The following is a 23,298-nucleotide window of genomic DNA, read 5'->3' as shown; positions in this document are numbered from 1 at the left end:
TTTTACTAGAGAAGCTAAATTAAAAAGTAATTAGTCAATCTGACGTGATACATTGCTTTATCACTAAAGTACCTTAATATCATAAACAACAGAGTAAAGTGTGTCATGTATTAGCAGCAATCTAAAAATGTATAGCTAAAAAACTAATATAATACGTGACAAATTTCAACACAGCTTACGTTAACGTAGCAATTCAACTTTAGGGTATATAGATTTTTGTGGTCATATGGAAATGGTGGATGTTATTGCATTAATAAGTTAACATTTATAGAGCAAACGTGGAAAAATATATCCTTAAAAAAGGAACTTTAAAGAAGGAAGAATCAAGAACAAGAGTATTTTCAAGAAGGAAAAGGTTAAAGCACTTTGATCTCTTTCTATACCATTGGGAGATACACGTGGTAGAAAGTGTGTGAACGTATGTATTTCTACATATAATCTAGATCATGTAACTTGTACGATCATCAGGTAAGAGGTGGCCAAACGTATGTTTACATAATGTGAAGAAGGATATTCCTAATCCCAAATGAAATCGTGTAATGTTTAATGGGCAATAAATAATATTTGTAAAGGAGGGAGGTTCTTTCGTCCGTTGGATGAGGTTACCAAAACAAGCCAAGTGAAACTCCAGATGGTTCAGAAGATTTTTATTTTCATCTTGTATGTCGCCAATACAATTTCACTCTATATGCGGAAGATCCGGGCAGTTGTTCCCAGAAGGGACTCGACTCAAGTCGACTTCTGGACACCGTTCCGCGAGATGAGGATTTTCAACCTATATGAGCGTACGAATTATTAGAAGATCCGGGTAGCAAGAAGGGACTCAAATCCTGGTTCCTTTACTGAGCTCTCTATATTCTCAGATTTCTCTTCCCATTAACACGACGTGTCACTTACTTACCAGGAGCGTAAGCCTTGTTCATCCAGTCATTTGATATCTTAATTGTAAAATTTTAATATTGAGTTTCCGTCTGTGACTTTGAAGAACATAATCGAAGTATTTGAAGAATTTGAAGACCGTTCACTCGCGGAAGTAATACAATACAGTTATCTTTTGAAATTGGTTCTTGGGAAGTCGAATCCGGGACCATCTTACTTGGTGGTCAGAGCATTAATTGCTGTCGATCTTGGTAGTTCAGAATTTCGCACTACGACATTTATGGTTAGGTGTGTGGCATACAACTTATTTTGTAAGTCATTTGTTAACATAAAAAATATAGGCCGTGTATAGTAAACATACTGTTAAGTATAACCTGTGTACAGTAAACAATATCAGCGATGATTTGTGAATGTTACGCCCCGTACATTTGTTGTCACAGGCAATTTGCTGTCAACTCGCTTGCGCGTGTTTTTTTATAGTCGTATATATTTCGGGAAGTACCCCTTTTACGCGTAAAGTTTCTACAGGTTTGTCACTTAGTTACGACACACGAAGAAAGCGGATCTTTGCATTTAAGTTAAGGGGCGGTTCATACATTCATAATACTTAAGTCATTTAATTATGGAAACGGGTTGTATAGACGTTGACAGTAACACATAAGTACAAGGGCGTCCCATAGCTTTGAAACACGAAGGGAAAGCACTTGGAATATCGGAGGATATATTATGCTTCTTGGAGACATGATGCCATTTTTAAAACTAGCAAGTAGCCAGCCCAGGCAAGTGCAAAAGAGTACCATCTACCTTTCTCCCGCCTTCAGAGACTCTTACTCCTGGACGGAAGAAAAAAGTGATGGAAGTGCCTTAATTCAAGGTTCCGTCACTCGCTCGAGGTTACGCGATGAGTGACAGTGCAAGCGCTTAGACAAGTCTTTAATTTACATTACAATCATTGTACAATTCCCCAGCATTCGGTTCCGTATGACTGCACATGGCGGGAAACGTTATTTTCACTTCTCTGAGCGCGTGCTTGGGCTCCTTTTTCCTTGTAGTGAGCGCCTGGTGTCATTATAGGCTATTATAGCGTAGGTATTTTCGATTTTGTATGAGAGTGGCGTATCTGTTACGTAGTAACTATTAAGTAATCTATGCTTCCGTCTCGAGTACAATCAGAACCGTTGTCGCCAAAACTCAGGCGTTCATAATTTCAAACACTATGAAGTCTTAATAACTATTGGTTTTAGTTTCAAATTTAAAAAGAAATAACAAATTCTGGACTGTTAATGACATTTTTCCAGAAAAATTTGCATTACATACTTCTATCCAACAAACAGTAACCACATGCTTCGTTCTATAAAAGTAAATAAGGCGACATAACACATAAGGTCCCCCTAACACAGCGTGTAATCGTCGTCGAAAAGCAATTTATTTTTCGCTATTCGATACCAACTATCAAATGATGTCCGCCGTAGAGCGAATATATCGTGGAGCTAGAAAAAGGTATTCCGTACTTTAATTATCGGGTTTGTAAACTATAAGCGTGCTCCTAGGTATTACTGTGGTATATTAGCGGCGGCTAGGTGCACCACAGGAATACATAGGAATGTATAATTTGTATTTTCCGTTTTTGTTGTATTGCATTTCATTAATTATTTAAAAGCAGTAGAGCTCTTTGTGAAAGAGCTTGTCCAGGGAAGTACTGCCATTTTACCTATTTCTTCCGGTTTTGGAGGGTAAGGTTTATGAATGTGAGCACCCATCACATTGTGTGTGGCAATGCCTGGCCTGACTGGCACTACAACAGCTGTCGTGTCGTTTACCACTAGATGTTTGACTTATTATATAAGCCTCGTTACTTGATTGTTAGCCGCTCACGCGATGCGGTCATCCTACCGCAAAATCGCCGCTATTTGGTTTCGCAAATTAGAAAAGGATTCAGTTTAATTACAATTTTTTATAAATAAAAATTATTATTCTGCATTGCTAAATAAATACCCTCCGTACTACAACAAAAACATCTTAAATAAAATGCAGTATAAATCCTGCACTTAAAAAGCACTAATGACATTTTTGATGTACTTGGATAAATATGATAATATTCCGTTTGAGTGGTTCTAACGTTTACCATGAAATTACTCCTTAAAGTATAGTTTATAAACATTTACATTCAGGGTAAACTTAAAAAACGCTACTTACGGTGTGTTTTCAATAAATAAACACCGAAATCACCAGCCCAAACAATAACACTCACGATTGTCGTGACGTATGTTTGAAGTTGTTTATTTTTTTTAAATGACGGACACAGGCATTAAAAACTTTATGGTTTGCTAGAGTAGTTATCGAAATAGCAATTACTATTAGTTATTTTACCTGTTATAACTTCGATATCCGATAAATCGGTATAAAATCATCACCGGCACCTCTAGGTGTGGTATGCGTCTACGGCTGCATGTATCGCGTGAGCGGATATCAAGCATCTGTGAGACCACTTGTGAGAAATCTATGAAAGTTTTACTTTACTACCTTACAAGTTCAACTGTCATCGTGGCCGAACGGTTACCATGCCGGACTGCCACGACTAGGTTCAAGGTTCGATTCCCGGGTATGGAGAGAAATATTTGTATGGCCTACATTTATTTCTCTCGTGTTGTCTATAACGCACACGCACATACTCAACATAACCCCGCACTAGGGAAACCCTGTGTCGCGAATGCCACACATAGACAACCACAAATTACACCCAAACTCACGAGAGAAATATAAGCCATACAAATTTTCTCCCGGCCCGGGAATAGAACCTGGGACCTCTGCGTGGCAGTTCGGCATGGTACGGTTCACACCACCGGTTACGGCCACGGAGGCAGTTAAGTGTGTGTTCATGGCACCCGCGACATAGCGTTTCCTTAATGCAGGGCTATGTTGAGTGTGCGTGTGGGTTATAAAATGTACGTAAAATCTAAGTATCTTTACAGCTATCAGAGGTTGACAAGAGATGTCGTTTTATCAATATTGATTTTACTGGATATCACGCTGTTTTAACAACATGGTTTATAATTGCAAGTGACGGCGACGCCTGGTGGTAAGCGACACGCTAGTCCATTACAATTGCAGTGCCACTATGTTCGTCACCATGAGACATAAGTTGGCAAGTCCCATATGCCTGTAATTTCACCAGCTTCCTACCCTTCTAAACCGGAACGCAGTAATGCTCACATTACAGCTTGGCGGCAGAAATAAGGAAGGTGGCAGCAGTTCCCGTGAAGAACTCTTTCACAAGGCGCTCTTCTGCTATTAAAGTTTTTAAAGTAATTATTTTTGTGAAATTTCGACACTACTTTGTTATACCATAGATTTCTTGTATAGGGTTTTTCAACTAGAACTTTGTTTTGTCGATCAAAATAAAACAATAATATTAAATGACAATGATTCAAATTTTTATTGTATTAAAAAAGTAGGGTTTGTAAATTATGAATGAAATCTGACAAAATGTCCACCACGACCACAGTTACAGATGTCGATTCTTTCATTAAAGTTTTTAATCACTTTTTGACAAAATGGTGGGTTTATTAATCGCTTCACGAATTTTGAGTTTTATGGCTGCAATCGATTCGATTGGCTCCGTATAGACTCTGTCTTTTACACAACTCCATAAAAAGTAATCCAGTGATGTTAAATTATAATCGAGCTGGTCACTTAATGGCTGCATTTCGTAAAATTATGCAATCGGGTAATTTGGTTTGCAATGAGATCATTGTTTCGATGGCTATGTGAAAACATCGTGATTGTCAATACAATCAATATTAGAAATATAAGAACGTAAAAAGGACTGCTGTGCTTCTCGATAGCCGGAGTGGTCATCCACAGAGCACACTATCAATATTTTCCTGACAAGGCTATCTCACTCCTCTATCAAAATTATAATACATTTCCTTGCTCTATAATACAGGGTGGTTATTAATTTCTTACGCGTATTATTAGGCCGCTGTCAGGTTATTACCGACATGATTTGTGGACTCGCCTTTGTTCTACTAAAACGGGCGGGCTATACAGAATCATTTGGTTCCTAATAGTCGTAGGTTTACTTTGTTTTAGATATAGAAAGAGATAATAAATGAAAGAAAGAAATTTCTATATGTGTATTTATGTGTTAATCCGGACATTTTATTGTACAGTCAAGAGCACGTCCAGTTTTGTCATTTTGGACTGTTCTTATCATAAGTGATATAGTTGAATTTAAATCTTAAGTATCAATCGTTTGAGCCACATCGTGATATGAAGTATTTTTCTTATGGTGCCAAGTGACAGGACGAACGAGTCGTCTATCGTTGTTCTGCCTGGTGGTAAGCCACACGCCTGTCTAGTACTGGTGCAGTGTCACACGGAAATTTAAATCGCAAAGAGACATAAGTTGACAAGTACCATGTGCCTGTAATTTCACCAGCACCCTTTCAAAACCAGAACGTAATAACGCTCACTTTACTGCTTGGCAGCAGAAATTGGTAAACTGGCAGTACTTACCTGGACGAACTCTGTCGCAATAAGCTCTACTGCTGCTAAAAGTCCTGTTAAAGGCGTCTTCAGAGAGTCACATACTCAATTAAGAGGCAATGTATACGTTATCATTATAATATAAGATGCATTGTACAGGAATGAAAAGCACATAACCATAACTGATTTCATATTAAAGTTACTTCTTTTAAATCAAGTAACTTTTGACATAGAAAATGTACGTTTCCAATGCCCGAACAAATTACTTTCATAAAATATACATAAAAACAAACATGTTTCGTTCATTCTATGAAGTAGCAGAACAAAAAGAAAACAAACGTAGAATAAAACAATACAAACGGTAACGTAATAACAGACAGGAGCAAACAACCGCGCTGATGAAATTACGTCGCTGAAAGAATGGAACCAAGTACGAGAAGACACAAGGGAATGAAGCGAGACCCAATTGTTAGTTTCAACTCTGGGTAACGTTACTCAAAATAATAATACGTTATTCCATGTAACAGAAAACGTGTGCTATACATATTTTAACCGACTTCAAAAAAACGAGGCGGTTCTCAATTCTGTGTGTTTTTTTTGTATGTACGTTACGCGATAACTCTGAAAATTCTTTTTTATTGGAAAAAAGTACTAAAAAAACCGACGTGGAATTACATCTATTTGTCAAGTTTTTTTGAAATCGGTTACCGGAAAGTGCGCAATCCCGGATTCATCCCCTGGTTCACACGATTTGATCTACACGATTTCGTTTTAACACGATAATAAATGGGGAATTAATGGTCCATCGCGCTTCGATACCTGAAAAGGCTAGACTAACGAGAAAATACCGGCTTGCAATAAATCGCTTCGCGTCTTCAACTTTTTATAATAATGTCAATATTTTCGAACAACGTGGACACAAATCTTTGTAACCAGCATTGAAGGATTTATTTATTTACTCAAAATGCGTGACGTTATACTTATTAACTAAACTAAAATTAAGTTCATTTTTCACTGCAGGGCAAATGCCTCCTTTTTCTACAAATCAAGATCTCCTAAAAGCACCCGACTCGTCACGCTCTTTTTGGATCTTTCACGTCTTGGTGGGATCCACTCTATGGTGGTCCTTGCCCACAGCTCGCTTGACATGCGGATCGTTTCTATTTTCTAAATACCGACGTTAAATTTCAAAGAAACCTATAAAGGGTGTGGGACGCCACGTGTGCCGACACGCTTGCCCCATCCCATTCCCAGCACACCAGCAAGAGGACTGGCTGCGCAGTTGAGCTAAAAAGAAATAAGTACCATGATTTCAGCTCCAAGTTACAGCATTTGGAGTCGAAATCCTTGGCCCGTGGGGTTCCGGTGCCCTTCTTCTGTACCAAATATTATCCAAAAAATTAATGGACTGTCTGGGAAATCCAAGAGCCGGTAGCTAACTTGCCCAGCGCATTAGCATTGCCGTGTAAAGGGGGAACGCTGCTAGCATTTTGGGAACCTTGCCGCGGGGACCCAATGTTATTTATATTATTTAATCCTACTCTTACTTTTATTGTACCTTACTTGTATATTATGAAAATAATCTAGATTAACTAGGTACAGCTAGTTATTTAACTCTTTCGCGTTGGAATACTTTGAATATTTCTTGTTTTTCAAAAAGAAATATTCAAAGCATTCCAACGCGAAAGAGTTCAATAAGTTAAACTCGCAACTTAAGCGTAACTTATCTGTAACATTTCTGAACTTAACGCGCTTGGAAGAGTCGAAGACGTTGATAGGTTACGTTACTAAGTATAATGCTTATCTCGAAGACGTAATAGAGACAGGGTATTGGTGAACGTATTTATTTAGAATTTAATTGACAAACGATAGACGAATAGACGAGCAGTCTAGGCATTTAACTAAAAAGGGCTCAGACAGGGACAATGAAAGAGTCAACTGTCAAGTAGTCTGAGTTTGGAATCAGAGCAAAGTATGTGTTGTTGTCTTATATTTATTTATAAAGTGCACAATAAAATATATTTCAATAAAAACAAACATCAAGCTTAGTTGACCCTTACAAATATTATATTTTGTTGTTTTTAATGGTAACTTAATAAGACATCTTAAACTTCATAATGAAACCAATTTTGAAGGCACAGCTAGTGTTATATTTGCCTTAATATCGTTCGTTAAACTAGTACAGACCTTATTGGTTGGTTGTTTCATGACTTTTAATAATAATTGAACGGATTTATTTTGGCACAAAAATAGAAATATATAAATAGATCGCTCTAAGTCGGGATAGCCTAATGGTTTGTCCCACTGCCTCTCAAGCAGAGACCGTGGGTTCGAATCTGGGCCCGCACCTCGTGAGTTTTTTGGAATTTATGTGCGGTGAAGGGAAAAATCGTGATAAAACCTTCACGTCAAAGAAGGTTCACAACCCTCGGAAAACGTGTAAAGTCCCCAACCCACATCGGGCCAGCGTGGCGGATAAGTCCTAATCCATCGCCTGAGAGGAAACCCGTGCTCTTCAGTGGGACGTATAAATAGGTTGATGATGATGATGACAGAGCTTAACACCTAATAATAAACATGACAAATTCTACAAAATATAATATATCCATTCTTCTGCTATACATCAGAAGACGAGGTTTAAATGTTAAAAACAATACAGATACCATGGAATTATAACGCGTTAAAAAAATGATCAATGTGTTTCAGAACAATAGCATAATAAATCCACGGCTACCATTCGAGATTACATTGAATTGTTTCGAGTTAACAATTCGTTTAATGTCATGCTTTCCATTCATCATACCCATCTCTAGCTACCATGAAAAATGGCGTCAATAATTTATCCCCAGGATTCGCGTAAACTTCTCCAAAATATAAAACTCCGCGGCTTAGCTGTTTAACTGTTTGACCTAGTTGTTTCCACGGCTTAACTTTGACATTTAAATTGGACGAGATATCTGGTTTTTGTCATCTCCCGGAAAGATAAGAACAGTGTTTTATTACCATTTAATTCAATTTTATGAGAATGGAGATGAAGGGACATAATTTGGTAAAATTTTCTGAAATTACCTAGTTGATTTTGTTATTATTTGGGAGGGAGCGTTCTGTCATAGCTCTCTTGTCTAACGTGATCGAATTTCTTATACCAAAGCTTCATCATTGTTACAAATTTAAAATAATCTAAGAAAAGAAAATTATTTATGAGCCTACGGGTAATTTAGATGCTTATGAAAAGTTTAGAAATACAGAAGAAACTTTACAAAAAACATTTCAGTTAAACCCGATTGTCGGTGATTGCACCTACCTCAACAGCTTCACTTCCCAAAGTGCCAGCACTTCAGGAGGTCTTGAAGCACACAACGCCAATCGAGGCCCACAAGCGTGCAGCCGCACTGGACCAGGCTTGATATTGATGGCTGGTGGTGATGATATGATGACCGCTGCAAATTCCTTGCTGCTGCCTAGGTTGTGTTGCACCTAGAAACGAAGTCGCGAGTATTAAAAAATGTGGGAGTAAATCACACCGTGAAAGATTTCGATCATATGATCATTATCAAGGTGGAGAAGAGAAAAATTTAAAAAATGCCTTTGTATGCAGTAAGAAAAAGTAGTTGTATGATAAAGACTAAACAGAATATAATACGTCTAAGTGTGGTCGTTAAGTTTTTCGAGTGTCAATGAAATCTACTAGGGTTCAGACTAATTAGACAGCATAAGCAGCGGAGATTGACAGAGAAGATCTTTAAAACAGCATAATCAAAGATCTTCTCTGTCAATCTCCGAGAAAGTAGACTCAGGTATATGAATGATATATATTTATAGATATACGATAACAAGTTGAATTCTTACCTTAACCCGCCAATTTATCAGAACTTCTCTTGTGTCAAAGGCAAGTACAGGAACGACGTCTTCACACAAAATGGCTAGCGTGTTGGATTCTTTGTCCACAGTGAATCCAGACTCAAAGCCCAGGTATTGCTGGAGGGAGAGCGAAGCTTTCGTTTGTCCGTTCTTCTGTCTTTCTTTCAGGTCCTTGTAAAGTTGCAGGTGGACGCAGTCTGAAAAGAAAGAAAAGGATTTGGTTAATTTTGTGTTATAATGACGTAATATTTTAAAATAATAAAAACCTAAAAACGGTATTTGAAATTTTGGGTTGTTTCGATGTTTTAATATCAGAGTACTCATTTACATCCGTAAATAATCTTCAGGCCAAACCTTATTAAAGTAAACTACGTCAAGTTTTTTTTAAAAGGGTTCAATAAAGCTGAGTCCTTCTTTAGCGATACTTTTAAATTTATTTTAGCAGAGTCCATTTAAGAATATATTTCACTTCAAGAAAATAGGTCAATTTTACGTAGTCTTATAATTTGGAAAGATCATTTGAAAAAAAAATTCAATCACAAAAAATTCGAACTAACACAATCTTCGCTCGTTTACATCGTCTTTTATTATGCAAATGGACGAAATGGCTCTCAGCGAGATGCTTGGAAAAACGAAAATTAGGCCGTGAGTTATGCCTTGGGAAAATGTTCAAAGGAATTTTTGGCTCATTCGCGTAATGAAGACCTCCTTTGTCTACCCGATACCTTTCGCTAATGATGTAGTGTCCTGAACAGTCCCCGCAGTTCAAGATTGCGGTGAACCAGTATACCATGATTATTACTTTTTTTCTGAACTTTGAACTCTGAACTAATTTTTCCTCTTATAAGGAACATATAGCCAAGATTTGTACGAAGCGTTTAAGTGGAAGTCTCAGCCTGCAGATTTGTGTTCTGAACGCTATTATTACAAGAGACTTTTCAATGTGAGAGCGAATAGGCATTATATAGGTGTGCATGTTCCATCGTCGACTTATCGTCATTTTCCATCATGCAAATCAAACGCTCACTTATTTTAACTATAAAAAATGGAGTTAAAACCAGATCCCACTATGTTTCGGATAAAAAAGTTTTTTAACGTTGAGATGTAGTGTTTGAGGCAAAGGGAAAGAATACGCTGTATAAAGAGACCGTTATGGTATAATGAAGACCCACTAACAAAGGCGATGATAGGCAGCAACTTGAAGAACTAGTTAATACCGAAGAGGAAGTAATAAGGGGCCATCTTATACAACATGGCGATTTTATTAACTTGATCGAAGTAAAAGTGGAAGGAAAGTGTGGACGAAAACGACCGCGAATAAGTAACTCCGACTTAAAAGAATTGTTGAAGCTATGTTGTATAAAGTGGGTGAAAGAAAAAGCTATGCAGGCAGAATGATGACATCGACAAGAGCTCCTAAATCTAGGAGAGAGATGATCACCGGCTGGATCGCGATCGAGCGATGTTGTTACATTTACACCCTTTATAACAAAAAATTGGGTTAAATGTGTCTGTTATAGACTTCACTAGCGAAGCAGTCGACATCCGCAAAGGCCAGTCAACGCTTTGTGTCTTTTGCAGTAGAAACCTTGTAAAAAAAAAAGTAAAACTCGTCACTACGGAGCCTTTCAGTTCGTTTTGCTAAAGCCTCCGGTGACCAAAAGCCTGCCAACTACTTCCGTCACAGTTTAGTCACCCAAAGGGAAAACGTTCCGGCCTCGAATTTGTGACGTTCTGAGCGAGGGTCTTCATAAATTCTTTTTTTTAATATTACACCTATTCACGTTTCCATTTCAATAATTTTTGATACTTTATGAGTTTTAAAGTTAATCAAATTATAATATTTAATTTTTTATGAATATCATGTTTTTAATACCATGATATTCATAATTTTTGTAGCCATGTTGCGGCAACAGGCGTTGTTTCGAGTGCAGTCAAATTGAAGGAAGTTCTCTTTGTTTTCGTTTGATTTTTTTCTACCAATATTATAGTAACAAAATCGTTGCATAATTTTACTCTGTGTCAGTCCTCAGTTAATATTATCGGAAAATGTAAAAAACATTGTCAAGACGTCGTTAAATGTCTCGAGATGCTTTCAATGTTATGAAGGAAATAAAGTTACAACCGCTTTATAAATAATAGTTTACATAGATCTTGTGTTACTTAGGCAAAATATTGAGCTCTGGAAGAATTAGAAGCGTTTTAAAGTTACGGGGTTACATTTTGATGGGTTAACATGTTAAAGGCTAAAGACTTTAAACACTTTATAGACTTTTTTTCACAATTTAGTGCTCCGTTTGCCGGTCGGTTGTAGCAAGCGAATAGATATAGTTTTAGGTGTAGACTGAAAATCAGCAATGCTGAGTCTTCAACCTTTTTATTCACATTTCTGTTTTAGTTGTCGCTGTTTTTTTATTTGTACTAGTTTTATGTGTATTTTGTGGATAAATAAATGTCTTTTTATTTTTATTTATTTTTATTTATTTTATTTTTTACAACGTAAGCTGTAAACAGCAAAATCGATATTTTTTACTCGTTGCAACCTCAGCTCGAACCTATGCTTTTCCCGTACTAATATGGGTTATTTTGCTTGGGTCTAGAATTTATTTTTTTATAGACGAAAATAAAGTCATTTGAAAAATGTGTATCGTATAGTATACATGCTCTGAATAATAATAAAAATAATTTAATAATAATAATAATTTATTCGCATTAAGTGTGGTGTACTTAGTTGGCTTAATATATAATATTTCTATTAACAGGTTCTCACACTTAGCTAGTAATAGCATGCAAATTTACCTTAAAATGAGTATATCTATCAATTAAATTTTTATTGAATTGATATTCAATTATTTTTTGTGAAATTACTCCACTAGTTTGTTATAATTATTAATACAAAGATCGAACACTCCGAAAAAACACTCAGAAAAATTTCCTTCGATCCGGTCGGATTCGAACCGACGTCTTCTTGCATACTGTGCCAGACGCTATACCAACTAAGCCACGGAACGAACCAACGGACCTCACGAATTTTTCTATGTGCTTGCGTCGTGTCTTTGTACTTGGTCTTTCAACGACTTTTTAGCCGTAGCGCCATCTATGAGAAATCTATTACAGATTTATCACCCTATTTATATATCTATCATAATTATTAAAATATCTTATACATTTAAAATAATAAGTCTCAATAATGTCAAATTTAAACAAATACCTAATTATTTTTGTAGTCAAAAAATTCTTCAATTGAGTAAAAACAACAGTTAGACAACCATTTGGATAACCTATATCGGAACATTGTATTTGGCGTATTTTTTAAATCAATCGGTAGCGAATTATATATTTTGACACACATAGGTAAACAGTTACGACGATAGACTTCTCTTTTTATGTTGACCGGTACAGTAAGTCTGTCCGGAAACCTCGTGTTATATAAAGGTTCATGTCGTTTGAACAGTGAATAATTTTGCTTGACGAAGGTACAGGCACTCAAAATATAAATACTAGGCACTGTTAATAAATTTAATTTTTTAAAAAGTGGTCTGCACGAAGTTACAGGTGAAATGTTGCAAATCGATTGAATAGTTCACTTGATATAAAAAAAAATATCATTGTTAAGTATATGTAAGGTACCTCTATTGAAAACAGCGGTTTTCTTGTCAAAGATCGAGGTACGTTTATGTTTTGTTTTTCTATCGTGAAAATTTTTAGGCATCGTATTTTCACAGCGTATACTAATCAGTGTATATCCTGAATTTTACTACTTACTATATATTTTTTCCAAAATGTTTGATTCGACGATTTCACTGTTATGCAGAATCAACCAATGTCATTTGAGATTGTATCGACTTTACATGCAATATTATAAAAAAAATAAGAATAGTTGCAATGCATAGCGGTAGCCGAGGGGGAGAACGATGTCGATGGTTCGAATTACAATGGTGACGATGTACATATTTTCACTAACTTTGAATGCTTTAATGTCTAAGTTACGAACAATTTTTGTAAATGTTTCGTACCGTAAACGTCGAAGAAGGTTGACAATCCCTGACAAAACGTGGGAAAAAGCGAACAAATATACAACTTAACAATTGCAACAATGGTTGAAATTTCAATAAACACCAATTTAACAACGGGCACATGAAATCCACTACTCAAGATGGAGTATTCTATTTTCGAATTAATTCAAATTTGGAACCGTTTTCTAATTGGTGCGACGTGACTGTCGCGTTCTGTTCTCTAATCAGAGATAAGGGCCTCTGCTGACGGGGCAAGTGGGATACTGCTAAATTGCCAGGGGATTAAATTTAATGGATGTTATTTGAGGAACCTTGTTTCGTTGTTAAGATTTATACATACCATTAAACATCCTACGTAGCAAGGGATAGACTGAACTACACTATAAATGATAAAACTCCCTTCGCTTTTTAGATACCGTTACAATTCTAACAAAGTTTCACTAATTACAGGTTTCTTACTTACTGTATTATTTAGATAGATAGATAACTCGTTTGTTATTTGTTGAATCCTTGTACATTATAAACAAGCTAATGACATAGGTACGATAGTAATGATAATGAAAAAGGCTAGCTAGTAGTCTAGAATGTTGATATTGTGTCGGGGTGTTGAGTGTATTGTATCAACAAAAAGAATCTGACTCAACAATAAGCTGCAGTTCTGCCAGGTCCTAAGGAGAGCCGGTAAAAGAAATCGTTTTGTTTTCCCGATATTTTTGCTTCGGAACTTCACATGCTCCAAGGTCATGAGGGTTGACTGGCTTTATAATATATGGGGTATGCCTGTTCTTAAAGGTGTCATCTGCAGTAGCAGGCAGGACAGCCAGTAGGCTGACTGGCCAGTGATCCGTGATCATGGAGCATGTAACCGTTCCGAAATATCCAAAAAAAATTAAAAGAAATTATACCGTGGTAAGAAATCTGTAATTAGTGATGAAGTTAGCTACTGAAAAACTAAAGTCTTGAAAATCCTTGTTACTAATCTAACGTCTTAACTTATAGGCAAGTAACTATCACATTGTAAATAATTCAATAAACAGTTTCAATGCAGAATCAAATTTGAGTGGAGCCTTTGTAGTGTGAGCTTTGTGGTTTGGTAGTTTGTAAATTTAATTTGTATTTAGAATGAATAAGATTGTATGAGAGACTCTATTGTATTGTACAGGCACGTGTAATATGTATACATATAATGTATGTATATATAAAATTGTTGGTTGTTATTAATTTGGCATATAAATCAATAAACATTTACTTTAATTAATAATAGCGATGTCTCTGTCAGTCTTCTGGTAGGTGAGAAGGTTGAATGAAGAAACTTTCATGAGTTTCTCACAGATGGCGCTATGGCAGGAAAGCCGTTTAAAAACCCAATACAAGATAGCAACAAGCACATGGAGAAAGTCGTAAGATCTTTTGACTCAATCCGTAGCTCAGTTGGTAAAAGTAGTCCAGTCCAGTCGGATAGAAATAATTTTTCTGCTTTCTGAAACAATTAAACTGCACTTATAAGCTACGTACGGGCAGAGACCGAGCGTTGTGAAACGTGGCAAAACTAAAATCCGCTGCCTGTACCGAACTCTCAACGAGAAATCATCTACCCACAGACCTGTAAAGTGTAACAAATGTCGAAATGTTTTATACCTAAGGCTCCATTTATTGGGTAATGAATTCTAACAGTGAGCTTCTTTTGAAACAATTGTAATTTTGTTTTACTTGACTTCGTTGTATTTAGCCAAGCAGTAATTATACTACGTTATTTTATATTAATTATTATTGTTTGCGTTAGTATTGTATGTATGTATTTTTAATTGTAATATTGGACATTGATAGTATGAAAGAAATGATTCTATTCTATTCTAAAAATTTTCTCCTCCAAATAATAATAATGTGCTGGATACACCTGTGCCTCTAGCATGAGACTACTGTGACAGTTTTTTTTTTATATGGCAAATTATACAACGACCTTAGCGGTCACAAGAAGAAACAGCATTTTGTGTACAAATATTTTATGCGATCGCTAGCAATAACGGTCACTGTAATCTCATGGTAGAGGCACAGGTGTTTTCAGACCATTGCTGTATAAGGTTGGTTTCACAGCTGTGCGTACGGACCGTATGGGCCTGCGGGACATCCGCATGTGCAGAATCCGCAGCGCTCTGAGGCGAGCATTGACTTACAAATAAATGGACGACGGGTCTAATACAAAAACCACGAAAAAAATGTCCCAAGTCAACCTATTTAAACGACATGTAAAGGAATATGAAAAAGCTAAAACGTTGAATTTAAATTGTAATGTCATCGCAGTACTGTCTAATTTTGCTTGCTTCGCTGTCAGTCGAACAAACGAAGACTAAAGCGTGAATGACGCTCTGTATACGATTTTAATGCCCTATAAGTTCGGACACTTTTTAGCGCGGACCCGACGACCATATAATTGTAAGTCAATGGAGGCGAGTATTTAATTTACAGTATCGGTACGCTATGATGGCCGTTTTGACAGATTACAATAGTGAGGTCAAATCTCAATTCATTATCGAAAAAAATATAATCAAATGCGAGTCGCATCCATACGTTTTTAGATTTATTATCTAGTATTGCAAGGGGTAGCTGATTAAAAAGTTTTAATAAAACGGAAATAAAAATGTTTACTTAATCTACAGTCAATTCGAAACAGCTTTGTTTTGCATTGAGCTTTGACGCGAGTTTGCCGGAGGTAGACGTTGTGCTGGCCAACGATCCCATAAGTGACGATCGTATTACATTTCATCTTTAAAAATTTCGAATTTCGAACAACAAATGCCGAATTTGGTAAGTTTGTAAGAAAATACAGGCACTTGTTTGGACAAGGAAGTGATAATCCATATGTACATAATTTGAGACCGCGAAACAAATTGATTGGTTCTTTTACAAATTTAGAAATTGCTAGCTCGGGTACACACAATATGGTCATAAGAGTCTATAACGAAATACCTCTTAGAATAAGAAACATTGAAAATAATTACATATTCGCAAACGCTCTGAAAAGTTACTTGCTCTCGAACTGTTTCTGTGACCTAAAAGAGTATTTCGATAATAAAAGTACATGACATTATGTGTACAGTATAGTAAGTTAAGTTTGGCATGAATTTATGTGTACCTATTAGTATTAATGTAAGTATAGTGAAGTAAGTTAATTGCAGTGCCCTTACAGGGTTTATGTTGGAATGTAATAATAGCTTTAAGACCTTTTGTACCACATAAAGCAATAAATGATATGATTATAATTATGATCATTGTGTTGTAAAATTATACATCCATAAATTTTATTGCTCGTCACGATTGACAACAATGTACATCAATTACAGTCTAAGGTTGTATCACTTAGGTCGTTCATAACGTTTGAATGAATTAAATACTATTTATTGCTCTTTAAATTACAGTGGCAACACAGAACAGTAAGTTACGTATAAACATAGTAAGTTAATGTGTAACAGGCGGCTATGTAGCAATTGCTTCCAGGCAAACTTAGGATAAAAATTTGGGATATTCAAAAGGGGTGTAAACAAATAATTTCTTTATAAATATACTACATAATAAGTACTAATAAAATATATCTGTAGCTAGACGAATGATATACATACAAATAGATCAGTATACAACAATAAATAAATAACAATATGTATACTTTTGTACAGAGAAAAATAAAATATAAATATACGAGTTTGCGAAAAGAATATTCAATTTAGGAAAGTGGACTGTAACTGCCTGAAAGTAGATAATGGCCTGTTAGGGAAGAATCAATTTGTTAAATAGACTTAAGAATTAATTCGGCTGTTTTGTAGCACCCGTAGTAATCACATAATTCTAAACTTATTTTGTACTAACTGAATGAAACTATTTTTTTCGGATCAAGTAAATTTTTTGAAAGCAAAGTCCTCGAGTTAATGTCATTCTTAAATTAGGAAATTAAGGTTGTTATTTCACAAGCACGTAATTTAATTGCGTTTACAAAGATTGTGGCTGGCTGAAAACCAGTGCTGCCCGACTGCTGTCTGTCAGTGAATGCTAATACCACCCAATGTTGTCTTTCACAGGTAAATAAATTTAAATTTCCTTTTTCTGCCCTAGTTTTAAATTTATATATTTTTTTAACCGACTTCAAAAAAGGTTCCCAATTCGTCTGTATGTTCTTTTTTTTGTATGTATGTTACGCGATAACTCCGGTATTTGTGAACCGATTTTCATGATTCTTTTTTTGTTGGAAAGGGGATACTTCCTTAGTGGTACTATTTCATTTTGAAGAAAATCATCCACCTCGAAGGGTGGCTGTTCACGCATGAAGATTCATTTTTATAAATAGCGCCTAACTTTAATTTAGGAGCAATTACTTTAATGGTTGATTTTGCTATTTCTCCAATTCAAGGCGTTTTTCTCTCAATATACTTTGAGTAGTGAGAACCGATTTTTATTATCTCCAGTGTCAAGTCCTGTATAGTGGCGAAATTAAGGATATTTCAATAAAACTTAGCAAATAGACGTAATGCCACGTACTTTTGAGGTCGATTTTTTTAGTACTCTGTACTGAGATTATATCAATGAAAGACAACGGTTATGTAAGTACCATTAGAATAAGCTAATGTACTACAGGTACAACAACAGCCCCATATCTTTCTACGTTAGTTTTGTTTATAATTACCTACCCTTCCTACCGACCCTTAGGGTATACGAGAAGGGCACTATAACCTGTGCGCGCACAGGAACCTTCCAAGTTCAGTTTCTGACCCCAAATCAACCAGTGTACAGGGTACTCTGTAACTTGACTTCATCCGGATCTTCGAGAGGTTAGTGCTCCGGGTGACCCGCTCCGGGTGCACGTACAGCACCCTCCTTGTTTTCCAGATAGGTACTGGAGCTGTAGGCATGCTCACTTCCCGTTGCATATTGCACAACTAGCGTTTGCCACCGCGAAGCCGTCGACTCTGAGTCCACTACCAAATCTCCTCATTGGCGGCGGAGCTGTAAGACACGCTCACTTCCTGACGCCGAAAAACGACGTCTCTCCAGTTCCCAATAACCTAAGCGGCTGGAGGGACCGGAGGATGCCAGTCGCTGTATCCTGCGACAATGTCCGGACATAGCTTCCAACTTATAGGGCAACTCCTAATGGCGTCTCCTCGCTTCAGGCCCTCAACTAGACCGCTATTAAGACGCGCTAGTTGCTCACAAGACAGACGCCCCGGCCACACCCAACCGGGGCAGACAAACACGCCCGTCTCTGCAGCTAACCACAAACCTCAGCGAAGGCGTATCACTGGCGGAGGGCTTGGCCCGGACGCCCGTTGTACCCTAGTCTTGCTGTCGAGTCTGTAATCTCTCCGAAAAACCCTATCTCTTGGGTCAGTAGACAGGGGTAAAGGCATTTAATAACAGTAGAGCTCCTTGTGAGAGTTTGTGACGATGTGACCTCCTCCATCGTCATCCCGCCTTCTTATCAGCTTTGCTCTGGCCACTTATTTTCAAATTTTGAAGCGTTCTCCTTTGCCTCGTCATTTTCAATTTGATTCGTTCCGTCGTCACTTTCTTCTTAATGTTTTAAGACGAGCATTCCTGCTCTTCGTCACTGATTGTGATCCGTTTACTTCCGTTCGCTTGCATCGAGCAGTAGCTTAAAGAAATGACGTTTTCAAGTGTAAAAAATGTTACCTATGGAATAAATAATTATTTAACTTTGATTTTGAATGTAATACGTTATGTTCTTGTGGTGTGTGCCCTTGTTATTGTTATATTTTCTTCTTCTTATTGTAATTAAGTTTTAATTAATGCTAGTAACAGCTGGCGCACTTGCCTATTGGGGCTTCAACTATGTCAAATCATAACGCTCTTAATAAATCGAGCCACAATCGTGTGTCGATAAAATCTCGATTTGCGATAATGAAATGGACAGTATTGTTCCATAACTGGGTTACTGGCATAAACCCCCATAAACTGGACAATATACGTCCTACATCTTGCTGTTGTATACGAATTGCCGGCCCAATTCATTAAGATTTTGGGACACAATGCCTGTGTCGATTAAATTCGTAACATTTCCACCCGATTTAGGAGTTGGTATACGGTTTTTTTTTATTACACCAAGTGACACAAACAAGTTGTGAGTCTTGATAAATTTGACCACTTAACTTATTTGATAAGGAATGTATTTATATTTTTTGACATCTTCACGACATGGCAATAACTTACTATTATAATATGTTATCTTCAAACTTAATAGGACTTGCTTTACAATTGTTTAGCTGCCAAAATGTCGACATCCATAGATTTGTATGCCGATAGCGGTGAAATATGAATACTGTTATATTATGTATACTTGTACCCCCTATTGTAAACCATATTTTAAGCAAATGTCATTCATACATTCATAAACCAAGGCACATATTTTCTCACCTAATCTACGACACCGTATTTTTCAATATCGGTTAATAAATAGTACTAAATAATAAAGATTTACATTGCAGCTTGTGGGTATAAGGATTCGTGACCTGCTAATCTGAGATAGTGGCCTAATGGGGCCGCGTTGTTGTTTTACCTTTGTATACATATTATTATGTATGTTTGATTCATGTATGGAACATGTATGATTGATCGTCAAGTTCGTATAAAGAGTAAATGATTGTCTTGAAGCTCAGGTTGTAGCATAGCGGTTTTGTATGAAACAAGTTTTCAAATTTTAGAAGAAGAAGGAGGTTACACGTTCGGCTGTATGTAGTTTTATGTATGTTATCAGATTTCTAAGTCAATTGTAGACCGATTTTGAAAATTTCTTTTTGTTTGAAAGAGTGCACTTTCGTGGTGGTCCCATTGTCACCAAGTCAGAATCTCTTGAGGGAATCCCATGCAAAACGAGGAAAATACACAAATTTTATAGGCATATCAGTGTACTCATCAATTTCTCCGTCAATTGTGGACCGATTTTGAAAATTCTTTTTTTGTTTGAAAGGGTATAGGTAGGTAGTCCCTAATGCCGACAATGCTGTTCCGGGTTCATTTCGGCTGTCACAAATTAAAAAAATATTTTCCGCTAATAAAAGTCGACCTTTCACTTGACACAAACAATCAACAAATTACCGTCGCCATGACAACCAGAAAAAAGTATAAAATGTACAAAGGAGTCCGTAACAGTCCCATTGTCACCAAGAAGTCAGCATCTGGTGAGGGGATCCCATGGAAATCGAAAAAAACTGATAAGCAAACTTTTGAGATCGGTTTTCTTTTTTAATGCAAAAGTTGCCGTAACTGTATTTGTCATCATGCTTAGTAGCAACACAGCTCCTATGAGGTCGTCCAGGTAAGTAGTAAGTACTGTTACCGTACCTAGTACTGTTGCCAAGCAGTAATGTGATCAACCAAGATCGCTTACCACCAAGTAAATAATAGAATAGAATAGAATAGAAATCGTTTATTACTGCGCCACAACAAAAATACACACAGTAATAAAATGAAGATTAAAAAAAAAGATGAACCTAAATTATAACAAAAAAATAAAATAAAAATGACAGGAAAAAAAAGGAATAAAAATAAAATCATATACAACAACAAAGCAAATATTAAATATTCAACACAATTAGATTGAATGTCATGTGTGCGGCTGTGGCGTATGTAACAGGATCCCACTCAGCTATTGTCACCGCCGGCAAAAAGGCTGTGACGCTGATTTTCAGTGGGCCCTAAACCGAGTGAGTGTAACGGAGAGATAATCACTTGGTGACAAAAATTAGAAAACAATATTCATATTCTCTTAAGACCCATGTACATCAAAATGTACATAATATGAGAAGTGCTTCAGGCCTTGTACTCTCTCGTTCTTCATACGACATTCGTCCGAAATAATTACTAACAAAAAATTAATATTCGACCAAATTATTATAATTTAATAAGTATTTAAAAAAAAGACGATTTTCCACTAGTTTGTATCAGGTATCAAATTTAGCCACTGTAAGGAAACTCTATATCACTCAAACTGTACTCAGACAACATAGGTCTCTAAAATATATCTAAATATATCGAAGAGGAGAAGGAAAGATATTGTGGTACAAGTACCTAAAGTATACAACATTTACAAATAGACAATTCAACAAACGATCGCCCCATTTGTACAATTTAATTAATAAGGAATTAAAAATATACACCAAAAGTTATAGAGACTGCAAGAAAGTTATATCAAAATGGCTACAGTCGAAATCGTATGAGGATACCGACGATCTATTAGAACAGTTGTTTTAACAACACTACTTTCCTAATCTATGGCAACACGTTAACACACACACATACACACACACAAATTTCAAATTAGAAGTTAAGAATGTTGAAAATTGTTAAAAAGCTGTTTGTTTTGACGTTGTTTGGAAATGTAAAAAATAAACACTAAATTAAGTATAAGTTAAAAAAAGTTAAATCTGCATTTATAGCTATGGAAGAGCGGTGCCCCCTGACGCAGGCTTGATAAGCTTAATAGGAGGTACCATCCACTGTTAATAGAAAGTTAATTGTATTACTGAAATAAACATTTGTAACAAACCTACTTTATGTATTAGCCGTCTAATCCAGATTAAGCGAGATTGTTCACTTTTAGTTTCCTAAGAATCCGCTAGATGGCATTGACCCATTTGGCGTTATTTCTGAATCACGGTGTTAAGAATTTCCCTCGAATGGTGACTACTCGAACACAATTTTGTTAATGTGAAGGTCCTCAACGACCCTGACGACCCTATCACTCTCGCCACTTTGAAGGCCAACCAGATCGCTAGTCAGTCCCGTCCCGCACGCACCAACCGTCCTCGTCGGCGAGGTCGTAGAGCCCCTCATTTTAGCACGTACACTGGTAGATTCTCTCTAACAGCACGCCCTTCTGGCGGAAGTCTCCAGTAGCGCCCTGAGCCGAGGTCCGTGCCCACTTGGGCGCCCTCAGGCCCGCTACTTAGCTTTAAGTTTATTTTAGGGGTTATGAGCCTCCAGCTCGCCCTTTTTCTCCGGTGGCGGAGTAAAGGCCATCAGCGGCCAACTGCAAGTTGGGAACTGCTACCCGGACCTTCTGGATTTTTCGTACGCTCATATAGGGTGATATCAACTACATCTCGCGGAACGGCTTCCAGGAGTGAGTCCCTTCTTCGGAACAACTGCATGGACCTTCCGCATATAGGGTGAAATTATATTGGCGACATGCATGGTGAAAAATAAATCTTCTGAACAACAACTTGGAGTTTTCACTTGGCTGTATTGGTAACCTCATCCCACGGTACAGAGAACCTCCCTCCTTTACATATTTTATTTTTTATTTATTTATTTAAATTAAAAGAATGCAGCTCCACACTTGACGTTATCTTACAATAGGGTCGAGTATAACTTGACAGTAATTGTTTCGGACAGATGTCAGACGTAGAACGAGAGCAGATCACCAGATCCAGATAATATTATTCCCAGTGTACATTATAATGAAAGTAACGTTAAACTAAAACTTAACGTTAAATTCAAACTTATTCTATTGACCACAGGGTGTCTAAATAAATACGTTTATCATAGAAAAATGAGGGCACACTTGTTTGGGCTGAAGCATGCAATTATACCTATTTACGCAACGATATATACAAGTATACTAGATGCGGCTTTCTATACACACACTGTGTTTCACTGATGTGCGGTTCCGGCACAACACTTCATTTGGTTGGTTGTCAAACATTCAAGATGGCGGGCGAAGATGCGGTACTCTTTGAAAATTAATTTGCATCGGTGTGTTGCTCACATTTCGCTATTAGACTAATTATGTGAACATAAATTCAAAGTTTAAAATTTTTCACATTGATTGAAACAAAAGTAAACTTTATACCGCTGCAATAAGGTCGTTCTTTTTTTGAAGAAATAAAAAAATATCTCGAATGTTCCACGTCACTTTCGTCGTCTAGCTATTGCCCGCTAGATGGCAGCACTTTCATTAAAATTTCAATATAAAATCAAAACGTCGACTTTCAACGATATGCCAATAAGATAAAGTTTAAATTATATTAACAATGCGGTAATGGTTACT

General features: G+C 36.7%; 1 protein-coding gene across 1 annotated transcript in view; it reads right to left on the bottom strand.

Annotated features, from left to right (window-relative positions):
- Positions 1-23,298, bottom strand: part of LOC113232270 — a 287,393-nt gene that overhangs the window by 41,410 nt on the left and 222,685 nt on the right. The window contains exons 2-3 of the mRNA XM_026466939.1: positions 9,217-9,425; positions 8,672-8,844 (exon numbers count right to left, since the gene is read on the bottom strand). Of these exons, the coding sequence (XP_026322724.1) occupies positions 8,672-8,844; positions 9,217-9,425 (382 nt within the window). The remainder of the gene's footprint in view (positions 1-8,671; positions 8,845-9,216; positions 9,426-23,298) is intronic.

The sequence above is a fragment of the Hyposmocoma kahamanoa genome, unplaced genomic scaffold (assembly GCF_003589595.1).
Source record: "Hyposmocoma kahamanoa isolate Upper Pololo Valley unplaced genomic scaffold, ASM358959v1 68, whole genome shotgun sequence".
Taxonomy (NCBI): Eukaryota; Metazoa; Arthropoda; class Insecta; order Lepidoptera; family Cosmopterigidae; genus Hyposmocoma; species Hyposmocoma kahamanoa.
The sequence above is the reverse complement of the archived record's forward strand: the minus strand, read 5'-3'. Positions and strand labels throughout refer to the sequence as shown.